Source organism: Corvus hawaiiensis, chromosome 23, assembly GCF_020740725.1.
Source record: "Corvus hawaiiensis isolate bCorHaw1 chromosome 23, bCorHaw1.pri.cur, whole genome shotgun sequence".
Lineage (NCBI taxonomy): Eukaryota > Metazoa > Chordata > Aves > Passeriformes > Corvidae > Corvus > Corvus hawaiiensis.
This window is the reverse complement of record NC_063235.1, coordinates 5,590,757-5,610,728: the sequence shown is the minus strand read 5'-3', so window position 1 is coordinate 5,610,728 and position 19,972 is coordinate 5,590,757. Positions and strand designations below refer to the sequence as shown.

The 19,972-nt window shown below is 57.1% G+C and overlaps 1 protein-coding gene across 4 annotated transcripts in view; it reads left to right on the top strand.

Annotated features, from left to right (window-relative positions):
* RIMS3 (regulating synaptic membrane exocytosis 3) overlaps positions 1–19,430 on the top strand; it is a 25,902-nt gene extending 6,472 nt beyond the window's left edge. For 2 of the 4 annotated variants that reach the window (XM_048326995.1, XM_048326996.1), the window contains exons 2-7: positions 6,334–6,602; positions 8,929–9,070; positions 9,155–9,267; positions 10,145–10,246; positions 10,356–10,495; positions 11,539–19,430. In XM_048326995.1, coding sequence (XP_048182952.1) covers positions 6,383–6,602; positions 8,929–9,070; positions 9,155–9,267; positions 10,145–10,246; positions 10,356–10,495; positions 11,539–11,751 — 930 coding nt within the window. In that variant the 5' untranslated portion in view covers positions 6,334–6,382 and the 3' untranslated portion in view covers positions 11,752–19,430. Of the gene's footprint in view, positions 1–1,842; positions 1,935–1,972; positions 2,222–6,333; positions 6,603–8,928; positions 9,071–9,154; positions 9,268–10,144; positions 10,247–10,355; positions 10,496–11,538 lie in introns of those variants that run through there. The other 2 variants (XM_048326993.1, XM_048326994.1) reach the window with 2 other exon arrangements.
* The last annotated feature ends 542 nt before the right edge of the window (positions 19,431–19,972 follow it).

Sequence of the window (19,972 nt, the reverse complement as noted above, 5' to 3'; positions counted from 1 at the left end):
GGAAATAAGCCCATGCCTTATTCCCAAATTCTTGGAGGAGCTGGGATGCTGCAACTCCTGCTGTGTTGTTGCCCAAGGACTGGCAGGGCCTCGGGGTGGCAGCTCTGGCAAGCTTTTATTCCCAAAAGTTTTAGGGAATTTTAGGACCTTCCTGCTCCAGACATCCGCAGTTTTCAGTGCTGTCCCTCCAGGCTCGAGGCAGCCCCAGCACAGGGGGCAGGAAGAACCTCCTGTCCCACTGCTGGGGGTTTCCAGCCCCGTTTTCCCCTGGGAACACCCACCTTGAGGGTTTTGAGGGAGCAGACAGCTCCCAAAATCCCTCTGCCTCCTTCCCTGGCAAGGCAGCATTCCCAGCCACCCCCACCGTGCTCATTTAGCACCTTCCTCCTCCTCCTCCTCCTCATTTCCCACCTGTGTGGGGGCACTTGTGGGGCTGCTCCCTTCTTCTCCAGAGCTTTTCCCAAAGCATCCATTTCTCCCTTCAATATTTTGCCCCTCATTCCTGTTTCTGTGGCATATTTGGGGTCAGCGCTGCCTCCCAGGCCTGGGTTGGTCCTTCCCACACCTGTAGCCCCTGGCACTGCCCGGTCACCGGGATCCGTCCCCTCCTGGGGTCGCCAGGATCCATCCCCTCCTGGGGTCACCGGGATCCTTCCTCTCCTGGGATCACCAGGACTCATCCCCTCCTGGGATCACCGGGATCCATCCCCTCCTGGGATCACCAGGATCCATCCCCTCCTGGGATCACCGGGATCCATCCCCTCCTGGGATCACCAGGATCCATCCCCTCCTGGGATCACCGGGATCCGTCCCCTCCTGGGATCACCGGGATCCGTCCCCTCCTGGGGTCACCGGGATCCATCCCCTCCTGGGGTCACTGGGATCCATCCCTTCCTGGGGTCACCGGGATCCATCCCCTCCTGGGATCACCAGGATCCATCCCTTCCTGGGGTCACCGGGATCCTTCCTCTCCTGGGATCACCAGGACTCATCCCCTCCTGGGATCACCGGGATCCATCCCCTCCTGGGATCACCAGGATCCATCCCCTCCTGGGATCACCGGGATCCATCCCCTCCTGGGATCACCAGGATCCATCCCCTCCTGGGATCACCAGGATCCATCCCTTCCTGGGGTCACCGGGATCCATCCCCTCCTGGGGTCACCGGGATCCATCCCCTCCTGGGATCACCAGGATCCATCCCCTCCTGGGGTCACCGGGATCCATCCCCTCCTGGGATCGCCAGGATCCATCCCTTCCTGGGGTCACCGGGATCCATCCCCTCCTGGGATCACCAGGATCCATCCCCTCCTGGGGTCACCGGCATCCATCCTCTCCTGGGATCACCAGGATCCTTCCTCTCCTGGGGTCACCGGGATCCATCCCTTCCTGGGGTCACCGGGATCCATCCCCTCCTGGGGTCACCGGGATCCATCCCCTCCTGGGATCACCAGGACTCATCCCCTCCTGGGGTCACCGGGATCCATCCCCTCCTGGGATCACCAGGATCCATCCCCTCCTGGGATCACCAGGATCCTTCCTCTCCTGGGGTCACCGGGATCCATTCCCTCCTGGGGCCACCCTGTCCTGCCTCGAGCCCCACTTTTCCCAGCCCTACCACTCCCAGCAGCTCCATGGCATCTGGATCTGTCTAGAGGGATCCAGGGGAGTCATCAGCTCTCTGAATCCCGGCCCAGGGATGCTCCCAGCACATCCCACCCCGCTGGACCACTGTGCCCCTGCTCGGGGCTGGGAGGAGAACTGGGTCAGCCGTGTAACCATGGAGATGCTGAGGGAGATGCTGAAGCAGCGCCAGCGCAGCCCCGGCTCTCCAGAACCCTGGAAAGATTCACCCGCCCTGGCACCCTCTGGATCCGGCCGGGATGGGGCTGCGAAGCTGAGCTGAGCCTCCTCCTCCTCCCCGGCGCAGGGCCGGTAAGCCGCCTCCATCTCCTCTTTTTTTAAAATATTTTTTTGGGGTGCCACGAGCGGGGAGGGCAGAGCTCGGCCCCCGCGCCGCCGCGATCCAAACGCAACAGGGATCCCGTTTTTCCTGCCGCTTGTGCTCCTCCATCGGCGCTGGGGGATGCTCCAGCCATGACACGGCTCCCGCCGGTGTCCGGGGGCTCCGTGCGTCCCTCGGGATCCGGGGCTGGCTCTCCGGGGAACTTCCCGGCGCTGCCGGTGGTTTTTGATTCCCGCAAGGACGGAGCGTGGTCGCGGTAAGCGCTGCGGGGGCTGCGGCGCTGCCCCGGGAGCTCGGGAACGCGTTCCCATGGCACGGCAGGAGGGGGCTTGGATGCGGCGTCACGGTGGATGGCTCCGAGGATCCCGCCGGCTTGGGATACAGGGAATAAATACATGGAGGGGAAGAGGGAAATGCGTGTTTGAAGGGAAAACCGGTGCCGTTCCCTGAGTCCCCCCGCGCTGCCGGGAAGGGGGAGCCGGGGCAGGGGCAGCAGCGGGGCTGCGGATTCAGCGTCGGGATGAGGGTGCTGTGGTGGCATCGGGGGTGCTGTGGTGGCATCAGAGGTTCCGTGGTGGCATCAGAGGTTCTGTGGTGGCACCGAGGATGTTGTGGTGGCATCAGAGGTTCTGTGGTGGCACCAAGGATGCTGTGGCCATGCCGAGTGTGCTGCGGCCATGCTGAGGGCACTGTGGTGGTACCGAGGACGCTGTGGTGGCACCAAGGGTGCTGTGGCCATGCCAGAGATGCTGTGGTAGTGCTGAGGGTGCCATGGCCATGCCAAGGGCGCTGTGGTGGCACCAAGGATGCTGTGGTGGTGCTGAGGGCGCTGTGGTGGTGCTGAGGGCACTGTGGTGGTGCCGAGGATGCTGTGGCCCTGCCAAGGATGCTGTGGTGGTGCCAAGGATGCTGTGGCGGTACCAAGGGCGCTGTGGCTGTGCTGAGGGCACTGTGGTGGTGCTGAGGGCACTGTGGTGATACTGAGGATGCTGTGGCGGTACCAAGGGTGCTGTGGTGGCACCAAGGATGCTGTGGTGGTGCTGAGGGCACTGTGGTGGTGCCAAGGATGCTGTGGTGATACTGAGGATGCTGTGGCCCTGCCAAGGATGCTGTGGTGGTACCAAGGGTGCTGTGGCTGTGCTGAGGGCACTGTGGTGGTGCTGAGGGCACTGTGATGATACTGAGGATGCTGTGGCCCTGCCAAGGATGCTGTGGCCCTGCCAAGGATGCTGTGGCTGTGCCAAGGCCAGCTCAGCTGTGGCAGCCACAAGCTCCAGCACTCAAACCCAGCCTCCAGCCTAGCTCATCTCAGCACCAGGCACCCCCTGAGCCCCCAACCCAGGACCTGCTCCGGGCAGAAACAGATTGTGCAGAGAGATAAGGGGTAAAATCACGGGCAGGGGAAAGCAAATCCTCCCTTCGGGCTGAGGAGCGCGCTCCGCTTCCTTTGCGGCGGATTATCCCTGTGTGTGTTGCATTGGAAATGATCCCATTAGCGCTCTGCTCTCCTGATCTAATTTGCTCCCACCAGAGCCTGGTGCTCTCCGGGCGGCTGGAGCGGCGAGCAGGGGACAGCAACAGGAGCCTTTTGTGTTCTCCTGGCCCTACAGGGTTGGGTTGTTCAAGGGATTTCTCACCTGGAACGTGGAGGGGCCTGGGCTGGGCCTGGCTGAGCCCTCTGGCAGAGGGATTTGTGTTTGTTCAGGCACAGCCTCATCCAGGTTTGCCTGTGGGGAAACTGAGGCACGGGGTGCAGCGGGACACTGCGGCTGGGGAAGAGTTTGGGATCCATTCCCTGTGTCGGGTGCATCCTAAGGGAAAACTCAGAGATTGCAGCGGGTTTGGAGCCGGAGGGTGGCATTGGAAAGTGTCATCCCAAAGGATGAGCCCAAGGCAGCGGATCAGCCCTGATCCCTCTTCAAGGAGGTGCTGGACATTGGCACATGCCTGCGATGGGGCAGCTCCAGAGCTGGGATGCACCTGATGCCAATGGCTCCATCCGTCCGGAGCTGGGATACATCCCACACTGACGGCTTTATCCCAGGGGCTCCATCCCTCTGGAGCTGGGGCTCATCCCACACTGACGGCTTTATCCCAGGGGCTCCATCCCTCTAGAGCTGCAGCTCATCCCACACCAACAGCTTTATCCAAAGAGCTCCATCCCTCTGGAGCTGGGATGCATCCCACACCGATGGCTTTCTCCGAGGGGATCCATCCCTCTGGAGCTGGGGCTCATCCCACACTGATGGCTTTATCCCAGGGGCTCCATCCCTCTGGAGCTGGGATACATCCCACACCAACGGCTTTATCCAAAGAGATCCATCCCTCTGGAGCTGGGGCTCATCCCACACCAACAGCTTTATCCCAGGGGATCCATCCCTCTGGAGCTGGGATGCACCCCACATCAATGGCTTTATCCCAGGGGATCCATCCCTCTGGAGCTGGGATGCATCCCACATCAATGGCTTTATCCCAGGGGCTCCATCCCTCTGGAGTTGGGGCTCATCCCACATCAATGGCTTTATCCCAGGGGCTCCATCCCTCTGGAGTTGGGATGCACCCCACATCAATGGCTTTATCCCAGGGGCTCCATCCCTCTGGAGTTGGGATGCACCCCACATCAATGGCTTTATCCCAGGGGCTCCATCCCTCTGGAGCTGGGATGCACCCCACATCAATGGCTTTATCCCAGGGGCTCCATCCCTCTGGAGTTGGGATGCACCCCACATCAATGGCTTTATCCCAGGGGCTCCATCCCTCTGGAGTTGGGATGCACCCCACATCAATGGCTTTATCCCAGGGGCTCCATCCCTCTGGAGCTGGGATGCATCCCACACCGATGGCTTTATCCCAGGGGCTCCATCCCTCTGGAGCTGGGATGCATCCCACACCGATGGCTTTATCCCAGGGGCTCCATCCCTCTGGAGCTGGGATGCATCCCACACCGATGGCTTTATCCCAGGGGCTCCATCCCTCTGGAGCTGGGCTACATCCCACACTGACGGCTTTATCCCAGGGGCTCCATCCCTCTGGAGCTGGGATGCATCCCACACCGATGGCTTTATCCCAGGAGCTCCATCCCTCTGGAGTTGGGATGCATCCCACACCGATGGCTTTATCCCAGGAGCTCCATCCCTCTGGAGTTGGGATGCACCCCACATCAATGGCTTTATCCCAGGGGATCCATCCCTCCGGAGCTGGAGCTCAGTGCTGAGCCCCCCCTGGGCACAAGGAGTGGGGAGAAGGCCGTGGGTCAGTGCCTGGGCAGAGCCAGGGGGAAACCCCAGCCAGGAGGGAGCTCGTTAATGACATTAATGACTAAACACCCGCTCACCCTTGGAATTGATAAATCCACGAGTTCAGCGGTGCTGGAGCTGATCCCACAGCTCCTGCCAGGTCTCATCCCAGTCATACCGTGAGTCCATGATTCCCATCAGGTCCCGTCCCAGCCGTGCCCGCTGTGGAGCAGCAGAGCCCCCAGCCTGCCCCACTCCCCGTGCCGCAGCTTCCCCGCGCTCGTGCCCATCCCTCTCTCCTGAAAGGGAAACATTTTTCCAGGCGCTGCCTCCATCCATTATCACAAAGTGGCTTCGCTTGGCCTGCAGTTAATAATTCACCTTTCCCTGGAAGATGGATGCTCCATCCCGCTGGAGTTTAAATATTCATGGGCAAGGGAAGGCGGCAGGGCCGTGCGGGAGGTCTGGCATCCAGCTCCAGTGCACTCTCTGCTCCAGGGATTCCCATCCCGGGGTGGAATCACCTGGAGCAGGCTGACCTGGACATGGTTTGGAGAAGGGGATGTGCAGGGAAAACTTGGCCGGATGCGATTTTGGACACCCTCAGGGGTGGATGGGGCTGTCCCCTTGTCCCTGGCTGGGCAGGTTGGTGACACTCAGAGCCTTCTGCCCACCCTGGTGTCTCCTGGCTGTTGGGAGTGTCCAGGTCCTACAGGGAGCTGAGGCAAGGCTGGGTGTTCCCCCGGGGGGTCCTGCTCTCATGGGTGGGAAAAAAAATCTTGGAATATACTGAGATGAAAGGAATCCACAGGGATCATGCAGTCCAACCCCTGGCCCTGCACAGACACCCCAACAATCCCACCCTGTGCATCCCTGGGAGCGTTGTCCAACAATCCCGGAGCTCTGGCAGCCTCAGGGCCATGCCCATTTCCTGGGGAGCCTGGGCACTGCCCAGCACCCTCTGGGGGAAGAACCTTTCCCTGATTTCCAGCTCTCTCTGCGTGGTGCCACCTGAATTTCCCGGATTTGTGAACACTTTGAGGGGACCGCCCATCCCTGCGGGGATGCGACAGCGGTGCCACAACCGCTGCCACCCCTCAGTGCCCAAGGCGTCCCCGCTTTGTCCCCGCAGCTGATCCCGGGCAGCAGAGCCGGTGCCGGTGCCGGCGGGCGCGCTGACCATGTTCAACGGGGATGCCAGCTCCTCATCCGCCCGGAATGTGGTGCGCAGCTCCAGCATCAGCGGCGAGATGTACAACCTGGAGAAGAGCGCCCGCGGCAGCGCCGACTCCGTCACCCTCACCGCCAGCAAGAAGCGACGCTCCAGCCTGGGTGCCAAGATGGTGGCGATTGTGGGGTTGTCCCAGTGGAGCAAGAGCACCCTGCAGCTCAACCAGACCGGTGAGAGGCCACCCTGATGCCTACCTTGGGGTTTAGGTGCCCACCTCTCGTGCTTTGGTTGCCTGGGTGTGATGGAGGCACCTGAAAATGGTGGCCTAAAAATGGTGGCCTAAAAATGGCCCCCTAAAAATAGCCCTAAAAATGGCTCCTAAAAATGGCCCCTAAAAATGGCTCCCTAAAAATGGCACCCTAAAAATGGCGCCCTAAAAATGGCCCCCTAAAAATGGCTCCTAAAAATGGCTCCTAAAAATGGCCCCTAAAAATGGAACCCTAAAAATGGCGCCTAAAAATGGCCCCTAAAAATGGAACCCTAAAAATGGCCCCCTAAAAATGGCCCCCTAAAAATGGCTCCTAAAAATGGCTCCTAAAAATGGCTCCTAAAGATGGCCCCTAAAAATGGGCCCCTAAAAATGGGCCCCTAAAAATGGCCCCCTAAAAATGGCCCCCTAAAAATGGCACCTAAAATGGTGCCTAAAAATGGCTCCTAAAACTGGCGCCCTAAAAATGGCCCCTAAAAATGGCCCCTAAAAATGGCCCCCTAAAAATGGCTCCTAAAAATGGCTCCTAAAAATGGCCCCTAAAAATGGCACCCTAAAAATGGCCCCTAAAAATAGCCCTAAAAATGGCTCCTAAAAATGGCCCCTAAAAATGGAACCCTAAAAATGGCTCCTAAAAATGGCCCCTAAAAATGGCCCCCTAAAAATGGCCCCCTAAAAATGGCTCCTAAAAATGGCTCCTAAAAATGGCTCCTAAAAATGGCACCCTAAAAATGGCACCCCCCAAAAAAACACCAAAAAAAGGACAGCTAAAAATGACACCTAAAAAAGAACCCCCCAAAAATACACCTAAGAATGAAACCTCCCCCCAAAAAATACACGTAAAAAATGACACCTAAAAATGAAACCCAAAAAAAAGACACCTAAAAATGAAACCCCAAAAATGAAACTTAAAAAAGCCACTTAAAACCCCCCTTTTTAACCCCCCAACCTCGGTTTTTAGGTGCCCACCCCCCTTGCTTTGGTTGCCTGCGTGTGATGGAGGCACCTAAAAAAGATGCCTAAAAATGACACCTAAAAAACTACACCTAAAAATGACACCTAAAAAACACCCCTAAAAATGACACCCCAAAAAATGCACGTCAAAAATGACACCCAAAAAAAGGCCACCCAAAAAATCCCGTTTTAACCCCACTCCAGCACTTCTCCAGGTGCCAAATTTGCCAACCCAAGGTGAGGATGTCGCTGGAGCTCTGCCCAACCTCGGTGTCCCCCTCACCAGTAACTCCCAGTCCTGGCTGCGGGCAGGAGCTTGGAGAAAGGACGCTCTGGGAAATATTTAAATATTTAAATGCTTTAAAATAGCTGTTCAAGGGGCGGGGGAAGCACAAAGCTCCTTTTAGCGCAGGCTTTTCCCCGCTTCTTGCTTTCTATCCCTGGCATTCCATAATCTGGGAAAGGAACAGTTAATCCGGAGCCCTCCCGCCATCCGAGAAGTGGCTCTGAAGGGGTTAAATTTCCCCCCCAAAAAAAGCACAACCGCACCTGGAATGGCAGGGCCGGGATGCTCCCTGCTCCAAACCCTTCCGTGGGGACAGCCCCGAAGGAGCAGGACAAAGGCGGCGATGCCACCGCGCACACATGGGCACACGGCGGGGGCCGGGGACAGTGCCAGGGGTGTGCCACCCTCCTCCCGCTGCCATCTGCCACCGCCCGGGACACGTGGGGTGGAGGAAAGGGGGCATCAGGCGGTGTTTGGGGCTGTGCCCACACTTTGGGGGTTGCTGTCCCCTCCGGCACGGGGACGGGGCGAGTTTGGAGGCCAAGGGGGCATCAGGCGGTGTTGGGGCTGTGCCCACACCCTGTGGCACTGCGGGTTGCTGTCCCCTCTGGCACGGGGACGGGGGCACAGGGGGATTTTGGAGGCCAAGGGGATGGAGAAAGGGGCCATCAGGAGCGTTGGGGCTGTGGCACTGCGGGGTGCTGTCCCCTCTGGCACGGGGATTTTGGAGGCCAAGGGACGCTGCCAGCACTTGTGGGGTGACTGGGGCAGGTCTCGGGTGCAGGGGGGACTCTCAGCCACCCAAAGCCACGGTGACATGGGAGCAGAGCACGGTGGCGGCTGGGGTGGGGACACGGGGACACGGGGCCGGCCCGGGGCTCTCCTCTCCTGCCGCACCTGGGTGTGTGCGTGTGGGATCCCCTGGGAATTCACCCGGGGAACGGTGCACAACTCCCCGGGAATGATGCGCGGCTGGAAAACAGGGAGACAGGAAGGCAGGGAAGGGCTGGAGGGCAGGAGCCGGAGCCGATCCCGTCTCCAATTCCAGAGGGAGGCCCCAAAAAGCTGCGCAGCACCATCCGCAGGAGCACCGAGACCGGGATCGCCGTGGAGATGAGGACCAGGGTGACCCGGCAAGGCAGCCGAGAATCCACGGACGGCAGCACCAACAGCAACAGCTCCGACGGCACGTAAGGAACGGGGCAGGGATTGGGGACGGCGCCGGGATCCTTCCCGGGGTGTCCAGAAGGATGCTCCATGAAAATCCTTTGCAGGTTCATCTTCCCCACCACCCGGCTGGGCGCGGAGAGCCAGTTCAGCGATTTCCTCGACGGGCTGGGGCCGGGGCAGCTCGTGGGGCGGCAGACTCTGGCAACCCCCCCGATGGGTGAGCAGGGGCAGCGCCCGGGGGGCTCCGGAGGGAGGGAAGGGAGGGGAAGAGGCTGCGTGGTTCTTCCCAGGGCTCCATCCCAGCACATCCCGCTCCGGGCATGGCTTGGGAATGCTGTGCCCCACACGGGGGAGCGTGCAGGGATCAGGGCAGGGCATCCCTGAGAAGCAGCAGCTCCGCTTTTTCCTGGGGCTTCCTTTTCCTGAAGCTTCCTTTTCCTGAGGCTTCCTTTTCCAAGCACCCTGGAACCAAAACCTCCACCTTTTGTCCCACTTTTCCCTTTGAAATCTCAAATGGGGATCAAAAGTTGCACCCTAAGTCTGAATTCCCAGCCAGCAGCAGCGTGTCCCCAGCTGGGCACAGACACCGAGGTGTCCACCCCAGATCCTGCTGGGGCCGGAGATGCCGGGAATGGGAAGAGCTGCTCAGGGAAAGGGGAAGGGAAGGGAAAGGGGAAAGGGGAAAGGGGAAAGGGGAAAGGGGAAAGGGGTGGTTGGACCCTTCTGAGTTCCTGGCCCCTGATCCCTCCTGTCCCAGCCTCTCCTTTTTCTGCGGAATCACCCGGCCAAGGCCCAGCCTGGGTAAATCCCAGCCTTTTTCCCATCACGAGGGATAAAATCCCAATGAGAGGCATGGAGCTGATGGGGAGGAGGGGCTCCCACCCCGATCTCTCCTTGCTGCTCAATCCAAGCTCCTTCCCATCCACTGAGCCCCTAATTCCCAACAAATCAGGCATCCAGCGGGACGCTGGGGGTGAGGACAGTGGTGTCCCCTGGAGAGGACGGTCCCACCCATGGCGAGGACGGGCGGCTGTGCTGTCCCCAGGGGGAGGTGACCATCAGAGATGGCCCTGAAGGTGTCTCCTCACTTCCAGGCGATGTCCACGTCGGCATGGCTGACCGCAACGGGCAGCTGGAGGTGGATGTGATCCAGGCGCGGGGACTCATCCCCAAGATGGGCTCCAAGTGCATCCCGGGTAGGTGGCTGTGGAGGACGGGGTCAGGGACGAAGGGGGGCGGGTGCCGTGCCGGGATCATCCCAGGATCCTGCTCCACATCCCCGTTTCTCCCGGTTTCCCACGGCAGCCACCTACGTGAAGGTTTACCTGCTGGAGAACGGCGTCTGCCTGGCCAAGAAGAAGACCAAGGTGGTGAAGAAAACCTGCGACCCCTCGTACCAGCAGCCGCTGCTCTTCGAGGAGAGTCCCCAGGGCAAAGTCCTGCAGGTGGGCAGGGACACCTTCCCCTATCCCAGGTGGCTCCAAGCCCCGTCCAACCTTTCCTTGGACACTTCCAGGGATGTGGCACCCACAGCTTCCCTGGGCTGGGATGCCCTCCTTGGAGCTGGGATGTCCTCCGTGAGGTCTGGGAGGCTCTCTGTGAGGTCTGGGGTGTTCTCCTTGAGGTCTGGGGTGTTCTCCTCGAGGTCTGGGATGTTCTGCTTGGGGTTGGGATGCTCTCCTCGGGGTTGGGATGCTCTCCTCGGGGTTGGGATGCTCTCCTCGAGGTTGGGATGCTCTCCTCGAGGTCTGGGATGCTCTCCTCGAGGTCTGGGATGCTCTCCTCGGGGTTGGGATGCTCTCCTCGGGGTTGGGGTGTTCTCCTCGAGGTCTGGGATGTTCTCTTTGAGGTCAGGAATGCTCTCCTCAAGGTCTGGGATGTTCTCCTTGGGGTTGGGATGCTCTCCTCGGGGTTGGGGTGTTCTCCTCGAGGTCTGGGATGTTCTCTTTGAGGTCAGGAATGCTCTCCTCAAGGTCTGGGATGTTCTCCTCGGGGTTGGGATGCTCTCCTCGGGGTTGGGGTGTTCTTGAGGCCGGGATGCTCTCCTCGAGGTCTGGGATGTTCTGCTTGGGGTTGGGATGTTCTCCTCAGGGTTGAGGTGTTCTCCTCGGGGTTGGGATGCTCTCCTCGGGGTTGGGGTGTTCTCCTTGAGGTCAGGGATGCTCTCCTCAAGGTCTGGGATGTTCTCTTTGAGGTCAGGGATGCTCTCCTCGAGGTTGGGGTGTTCTCCTGGAGGTCTGGGATGCTCTCCTTGAGGTCAGGGATGCTGTCTTTGGGATCTGGAACACCCTGTGCCAGGGCCTCCCCACCCTCGTCGGGTGAGGGGACCAAGGACCGGGATCCCCAGAGCCCTCCCTGCACCCTTCACACCTTCCCAACCCCGACCACAGCAGGGTTTTTTCCCGGTTTCTCCATCCGGGCACGCCGAGTTTGCCAAGATTTCCCTGGAATTCCCACCCAGCTCCATTAACCCCTTCCCTGCCCGCAGGTGATTGTCTGGGGCGATTACGGGCGCATGGACCACAAGTGCTTCATGGGGATGGCCCAGATCATCCTGGAGGAGCTGGATCTCTCCAGCGCCGTCTCGGGCTGGTACAAACTCTTCCCAACCTCCTCCCTGGCCGACTCCAGCATCGGACCCCTGACCCGCCGCCTCTCCCAGTCCTCCCTGGAGAGCTCCACCAGCCCCTCCTGCCCGTAGAGGCCGGGATTGGGAAGGAGAGATCCAAGGAGACCGAGCAGAACTGGTTGTAGAGAGCTGTAAATATCCTTTTTTTTTTTCTTTTTTTTTTTTTTCTCCTTTTTTTTTTGGTTTTCTTTTTTTTTTAATTTTCAATCTCCTTCCCCCAAAAAAATCCGCCCTGGACGCCCTCTCCGGGCAGGGAGAGGGAGCGAGGGCCGTGTGTGAGGCAGGGGGGAAGGAGAGGCAAAAATCCCCTCCGAGGGCTGCGACTGCCAACGATCCCAGACTGTTCCCAGACCTCGTCCTGGAAGCTCCCAGCTTCTCTCCCGCCCCTGCTGGGAGCAGCTCAGTCCGGCTGAGGACGAGGTTCCTTTCCTCCCATTCCCTTTCCCTGCCTCCGAGGAAAAAGTGGGAAAAAACCCCCACGGAACTCAGAACAATTCCGACTCAGCACTACTTTTGTTTCCCAAGGAATGTAGCATCTTCTCTTATGTAGCTTTGCCACGTGCTGACAACACACTCACTGCAATATCCAAGAGAACTCCGGATGGACCGGGAACATCTGCCAGTCTCATCCCGTTTGGTCGCTTTCCCAGCACTTTCGGTGGCCATTTCCCTGCCTTTTTTTTCCCGAGTTTTTTGGTTGTTTTTTTTTTTCCTTTTCCCGGGAGCATGTAGCCTGTGAGCATTGCCAAAGCAAGAGGGGACAGGGAAAGGGACGCTCGCGTCCCCTCGGCGTCCGCTGGGCTTCTCCTCGTGTCTCACCGCTGACCGCGCTCGTGTCCGGCCAAAACCAGACCCAAAGGACAAACTCTGGGAATGCCTCGTGGGAGACGGGAGAAGGCGACCCAAAGGAGCGGGAATACCGGGATCCTGGCGGATCGGCTGCTTCCCAGCCCCTTCCTTCCCAGCTGGAGGGCTGGGATGCTCTCCCTGAGGTCTGGAATGCTCTCCTTGGAGTTGGGATGTCCTCCTTGAGGTCTGGCTGTCCCTCCTCGGGGATTGGGAAGCCCTGCTCGGGGTTGGGATGCTCTCCTCGAGGTCTGGAATGAACTCTCCTTGAGGTTGGGATGCTCTCCTTGAGGTTGGGATTCCCTTCCCAGGGTTTGGGATGCCCTTCTTGGGGTCTGAGATACCCTCCTTGGAGTAGGATGCCGTCCTTGACGGCTGGGATTCCCTCCTCAGGGCTTGGGATACCCTCCCTGAGGGCTGGGATGCCCTTCCCAAGATCTTGGATCCCCTCCTGGAGATGCCCTCCTTGGAGCTGGGATCTCCTCCTCCTCCTCCTCCTCCAGACCGGGCCATCCTCCTCGAGGTTTGGGATTCCTTTCCCAGGCTCTGGGATGCTCCCCTCGAGGTCTGGGACATCCTCCTCAGGGTTGGGCCGCCCTTCTGGAGATCTGGGATGCCCTCCTGGATACTTGAATTCCAAGCAGGAGCGGAATCCAACCCTGGCTCGCTCCAGGGGAACATCTCAAGAGCAGCTCTGGAATTCGGGGCACGGACGAAGGACCGGGAGTTCCTTCGCAGGATGAGCGTTTTTGGGGTTTTTTTGTTCGTCCGTTTTGTTTGTTTTTCCAAGCAGCATTTTGGTTCCCTCCGAGGGATCCAGTTCTTGTAGCAATCCCGGGAATTACGGAAGCTTTTTTTGAAGGTGCCTATTGAAATTTGCTGAAATTACTCAGGGGAGACACCACTAGAAACTCTTGGTTTCTTCATCAAATATTCCTAAATCCAATGACTGTCCTGAAGGATCAGTTCCTAAAAGAGAAGGAACAAAATCCCGACACACCAAAAGACGAGGAGTTTTTGGAGACTGGAGGAGGACAAGAGGTTCATGGGGAATTTCACGGGGCTGGCTCTGACCTTCAGTCTTCACCACAAAGCACCCCACAGCACAGCTGGGGTTTTTATAGGATTATTTCTTGGCAAAACACGGAATTCCACGATGCACAGAGCACAACAAACCCACCTGGGCTTCTCCTGGTGGCACCGGGAATGAAGAACCAGCTCAGCCACAGAGGAACAAACCCAAACCTGAAGGAAAAGACTGTTGGGATGAAGCTGTTCCCTCCACAAACCCAACCCCAAAGCTGGGGCTCCATAAAATCAAATCTCAGAGTCCTCAACCCCAAATCTGGGGTCCACAAATCCAAATCTGGGGAATCATAAATCCAACCCCAGGGGTCCACAAACCCAAACCTGAGGGTTCACAAATCCAGACCTTGGGGTCCAAACCCCCAAACCTGGGGTTCCACCAACCCAAATTGGGATTTCACAACCCCAAATCCAGGCAATCAAAACCCCACACCTGAGGGTTCACAAATCCAAGCCTTGGGATCCACAACCCCAAACCTGGGGTTTCATCTCCCCAGATCTGGAGGTTCACAACCCCAAACTTGGGGGTTCACAAACCCAGATCTGGGGTCAACAACCCCAAATCCGGGGAATCATAAACCCAAACCAGGGGCTTCACAAATCCAAATGTTGGGGTCCACAAACCCAAATCTGGGGTTCCACCAACCAAATCTGGGCTTCTACAACCCCAGAGCTGAGGGTCTACAAACTCAAACTTTGGGGTCCTCAACCCCAAATCTGGGGTTCCATAACCCCCAACCTGGGGGTCCTCAACCCAAATCTGGGGTTCCATAACCCCCAATCTGGGGGTTCTCAAACCCAAACCTGGGGTTCCATAACCCCAAAGCTCCACAGCCCCAAATCTTGGGGTCCACAAATCCCCAAACTTGGGAGTCCACAACCCAAATCTGGGGGTCTACAAACTGAAACTTTGGGGTTCCACAACCCCACACCCGTGGCTGGCAGGACTCGGCTGTGCCGTGGCCGATTCACCCGGCACCGGCACAATTTCGGCGCCGTCGTGACGGGGACTCGGAGCTGCTGCCGTGACTTTGCCAACTCCAAACCACTGAGAAGGGAATCGGCCGGATCCTGCTGAGCTGGGATGGAGAAAAGTTCAGTGAAGGATGAAGGATGAAGGATGAAGGATGATGAAGGATGAAATCCTCCTCTGCTGGTTGGATCGCAGGCCGTAATTCCTGGATGGAGACTCCTGGGAATGTGGGATGCCCCGAACCTCCCGTGGTTTGGGGAACAAACTCGGTGCCCGAAATGCTGAAACAGGAACAAACAACAGCTTGGACTCGATGTTCCCTCCCGAGCACGGAACAATTCCACGAGGCCGACGGAATCGCGGCAAACGGAATTCCGTGAGGCTCAGCCTGGCTGAGCCTGTGCTGGATTTTTGACTCTCCGTGAGGGAAAGCATCCCAAAAGGAAAAGCTTTCCTCTCTTCCCTCCGCCTTCACCACCTCGATCCCAGCGGGAAAACAAACTGCAAATCTGCCGAAGTGCTGGGACTGTCCCCCACGGAGCAGGAGCGTGGGCAGAGCAGGGAGCTGAGCAGGGACCTTCTGCTCCCGGCGTGGGCACAGCTTCCCACCCCCTCCGTGTTCCCAGCCCGCCGCATTCCTGCTTCCCTGCTCCAGGAACATCCCACGGCCGTGCCGGGGAGAAGAGGCGGGGGACGAGCGGCAGAACGCGGCGACCACGCGCTCCAGAGGGCCAACAAAAGCATCCCTGCGTTTCTGCTGGAAAAATCCCGGTGAAATTCCACCTGGGAGCGAGGAAAACCCGGAGATTTGGGCTCGTGGATCACTGAGGAGGAGTTGGGGGGGGTGACAAGGACAAAGTGCAGCGCAGGGATTCCTCCGTGGAGCGACACCAAAATCCAACGGAACATTCCCTCCTTCCCTTGCAGCCCCCCAGGAGCTGCCACTCACTTCCCAGCGGGAATGACCCACCTTGAACTGGTGTGGGAAACCCAAACTGGGGGAAGAGCCGGGGTTGTGCCCCGCTGGGGTTGCAACATCAGCTCCTCATTTCTCAACCCCCCGAACCTCGTGGCAGACGTTTTCCTTCCTCAAACAACGAGAAGAACACGGCCAAGACACCCAGAAATCCCAAACTCTGCCCTGTGCCAGCTCCCGAGAAAAGGAACTTTATCCCAGGATAAATTCCTGCACTCCAAGGTTGGTTTTTTGTTGTTTTTCCGAGGGAATATTTTCTCGCAAAGGGCGTTTTTGATGTGCAAGGAGATTTGCAAAAACGGCTGCACTGGAAGGGATTCTTTGATGCTTTCCTCTGCTTTCTAGCAAGAGAAGAAATCCAAACCATTGGATTTGCCAGAGATTTTTCCCTGGAAAGAGGAATGAATGTGGAATTAAGTCAGTTTTGCAGCCCCTTTGACACCCAGCCCCCACCCAACACTGCCAGAGCTGAAATCCAAACCCCCAGCCGGAATCACGAGGATGGATTTGACCGAAAAAAACCCCCCTCGGAATGATGCTGAAACATCCCCTAAAAGCTGATAAAATTCACACAAAGCACAGAAAACACTCCAAGATTCCAGGCCTGAGTCATCCCTGGTTTTCCACCAGCCTGGAATGGGCCGGATTTGCCAAAGTCCAGTGAAAATTTCCAAGAAATTGGGATCAATCAGAATCCAGCTCGTGTTTCATCACCATCAGGGCACGCCGAAAACCTGGGAGAGGAGGTTTAGATGGAGCTTTCCCAAAATCCAGTGGGATACAGCACCAATTCCCTGAACCTGCTGCCACAGAGCATCGGAGAGGGCGGGAAGAATTCCCTGCACCTTTCCCAGCTCTTCCAACCTTTGCTGCGGGAGCTGGGAGCTCCTGGTTACAAACAGAGCAGGAATTCCTCAGGACTTGGGAATTCCAGCCCGGATCTGCGTTTTTGTGGGATGAGATTCCACAGTTCCCACCTGGACTCACAAACCCCTGGCAGGACCAGAACATTTTTTCCTGCTACAAAAGAATTCCCTAAAAAAAAATCTGCGCCAGGGATGTTTTTCCAGGCAGAAGATTTTTCTTCCAGTTGACTCGGACGCTTCTTTCCGGATGGATGGGAAATGCCTGGACAATGCACACAGGGAAAGCTCTGGAATGTGTGGGATTGGCCACAGGTTTGGAAAATATGGAATTGTGCGGGTCAAGGAACGGCGTCCAGGCTGAATCCAAAGCCTGAATGTGTTTTTCCTCATGGATGGGAAGAGCTCTCCCTGCTTTTCCTTTGGGGTTTCACGGCTGCAGATGGATCTGGAGAATTCCCTGCAGGAACAGCAGGGTTTGCATCGGCCTTTTCCAATGTTTTTGTAGCAAAGCTGTTCCAACTGGAAGTCTTCCCTCTGCTCCACAGGATCCCAGACTGGTTTGGGTGGGAAAGACCTTAAAATCCATCGAATTCCAGCTTCCAGAAGCTGCTCCAAGCCCCATCCTGGGACATTTCCAGGGATGGGGCAGGATTTCTTTTTCATGGAGAAACCCCCTCCCAGTCCTTGGCTGGCTTGTTAAAGGTGCAAAAATCACCTTTAGGAGTTGAAAAACAACAGGAAAGACTTTTTAGGGAAAATAAAGCATCCCAAATAACAGGGTTGGAATTCTGGGGGTCACTCCGTGACCGGGTGGGACAATCCCGCTCACCTGAGGAAGATTTTGGCTTTAAAAAGACTTGGAAAAGTCTCCAGCCAAGGACCCAAGTGTTGGTCTGGGTGTCTGAGGAACCTCCACGCTGTGGGACCCCCGAGCATCCCTCAGGAACACTGGGATGGACTCCAGGAATCCGAGAGAATCCGGGAGAATCCAGGACATCCCAGTGCTCCCCCAGGGCCTGGAGCTGCCGCGACGCCCGTGCCCGGCTGGAGCTCCGGTTGTTGCTATACCTCATCCTTTTCTTTTCCTTGGATCCTTCCCTTTTCCCCTCTTTTTCCATTCCTTTAGGATCCAGAGCTTGTGCACTCGGCCACATCCAGGCTTTTTTTTTGTTTGTTTCCCTGTGGAATGAAAAGCAATCCATGATTGGGGTGGGCGGCTCCCACCCACTCCCAACCCTGGCTCCCTTTGGGATTTGAGCCCAAGGCAAAGGAATCCCGGGATGATCCAGAGGGATCCCTGTGTCCCTTTTCCATCCCCTCTGTCCATCAGCCCCTCCAGAGCTGCCCTGAGTCCCCCAAAACCTTCCCAGGGGTGGGCGAGGGGCTCCATTCCAAAATCTGGCGCTGTTCCCGCTCTTGGAAGGGGCACAAATCCCTTTCCAGAGCCCTTGGAAGGGGCACAAATCCCTCTCCAGAGCCCTTGGAGGGGCACAAATCCCTCTCCAAAGCTCCTGGATGGAAAAGGAGCCTCTGGAGCAGGCAGGGAAGGTGTCCCTCTCCTGGGACACTGATCCCATTCCCTCCAGGATCCCAGCTCCCTCTGGCTAAAAAGGGAATTTTCTCCCACCCCAGGGAAAATCCTGAAGGAATTCCCGATCCCGAGGGCCTCTGGAAGGAGCAGCTCCCCCCCTCCTGAATGTTCAGAGCACTTTGAAGTTGGTGGCCTTGATTTCTTAAAGGGCTTTGATCTTTTCATGCCGTGAAAGGAGAGAATCTTCCCCATCCCGTCGTCCTCCTCCTCCTCCCCAGCTCGGAATGAATCCCAGGAACGAGCACCTGGAATGTTCAGGATGATCCAGGGCTCCGGAATCTGTCATTGATGCCTCAAGTTTACACCTAAAAACAGCTCTGGGGGAAGCAGGTTGGGAATTTCTCCTGGAATTTGGGTTGGCAGCGGCAGGGAAATAAAAAGGGGGGGGAGGGAAAGCCCCAAATGGATTTTTAGGAGCAGCCGAAGTGGAGTTTGGGAATGTTTATTCCATCTGAAAAAGTCTGGATTTCCGTTCCAAATTAACGGGATTTTATCTGTGATAAGGAATCTTTAAAGCCAGCTTCCCCCTAAAGAGCTGGAGGGGGAATAAAAGGGTGGGAATGACGAGGGATTCAAGGCAAGGAGATGCTCCCAGAGCTCAGCCAGGAATTCCAAGCCCCTGGAAGCTGAGGCTGAAAGGAGGGACAGGGCTGCAAGTGCCAAACCCCACGAGGACACCGAAATCCAGCCTCAAATCCCCCAAAATTCCCATGGAAAGGAATCACCAGGAGAGCCCCGTGAGTCTGGAGAGGTGTCAGAGCCCAATTAACCACGAGTTAATTGGCACTAAATGAGAAGGTGACAGCAGGGAGGGGGATGAGGGGAGGAAAGGAGAGCCAGGAAAGGACTTTCCTTGGATATTTCCGGATTTCTGGGAGCTGGGATGGGAGCGCTGCCTCCACCACCCCCCAACCTCGTGCTAAACTTCGGTTTCATGACAGATTCCTCCCATTTCACAACTCCACCCTCCCCCAAAAATTTAAAAACCACCGGGAATGGGGGGAACTGGAGCATCCTCGGAGCTCCAATCCCACATCCAAGAGAAGGGGATGGGTTTGGGATGGCTACAGAAGAGTGGGAATATTTAAGCAACGAGCAAATGGTGATTTTCTACCTGTGTCCTGTCCCGTTTTCTATGTGTGTGCTCCTTTCTTAAATGTCAAACTCTTGTATTTTTGTGGTTTCTATCTGCGGGACCGACGGCTCTGAGGGCGCACGCTCTGTTTTGTAAAATATTCCTAAAGTTTTCTTTCCCCTCCCAAAAGAAAAAAAAAAAAAAAAAAAAAAAAAAAAACCAAAAAAAAAAAGGGAGGGGAAAAAAAAATCTGAATTATTCACCTTTTAATTGGCTTGTACCTGCATGTACAGTATTGGGGCAGCAAGTGAAGATGATTAAAGCCAGCTTGAAAACTTTTTGTTGTGTTTGAGTTGAGCTTTTCCCCCCCAAAAAAATTCATCCCACAACCCCCATGGATATCATGGGAAGGAGGGGAATGGGAAAAAACCCTTTTTTTTTACCCTGGAAAAAGCAGGTTGGGCTTGAAGAGAGAAATGCCACAATTAAGAAAAGATCCCACAAGCAGCCCCAAACTTCCCTGGTTCCCAAATCCCCTCCAGCTTCCCAAGAAAAATGGGGAGGGAGCTTTTCCCAAGGCCATGGAGGGGCAGGACAAGGGGGAATGGGAAGGGTTGGGTGGGATTTTGGGATGGAATTCCTCCCTGGGAGGGTGGGGAGGGGCTGGGATGGAATTCCCAGAGAAGCTGGGGCTGCCCCTGGATCCCTGGAAGTGCCCAAGGCCAGGCTGGAGCATCCTGGCATTGGGCAAGGGGATGGAAAGAGACCCAAACCATTCTGGAATCCCACAATTCTCTGATTTTCCCAGTTCCTTCACATTTCTGGACGAGCCTCAGCCAGGTTTTGTTAAACCCGAGCTTAAAGCTGCAAGGAAATACCG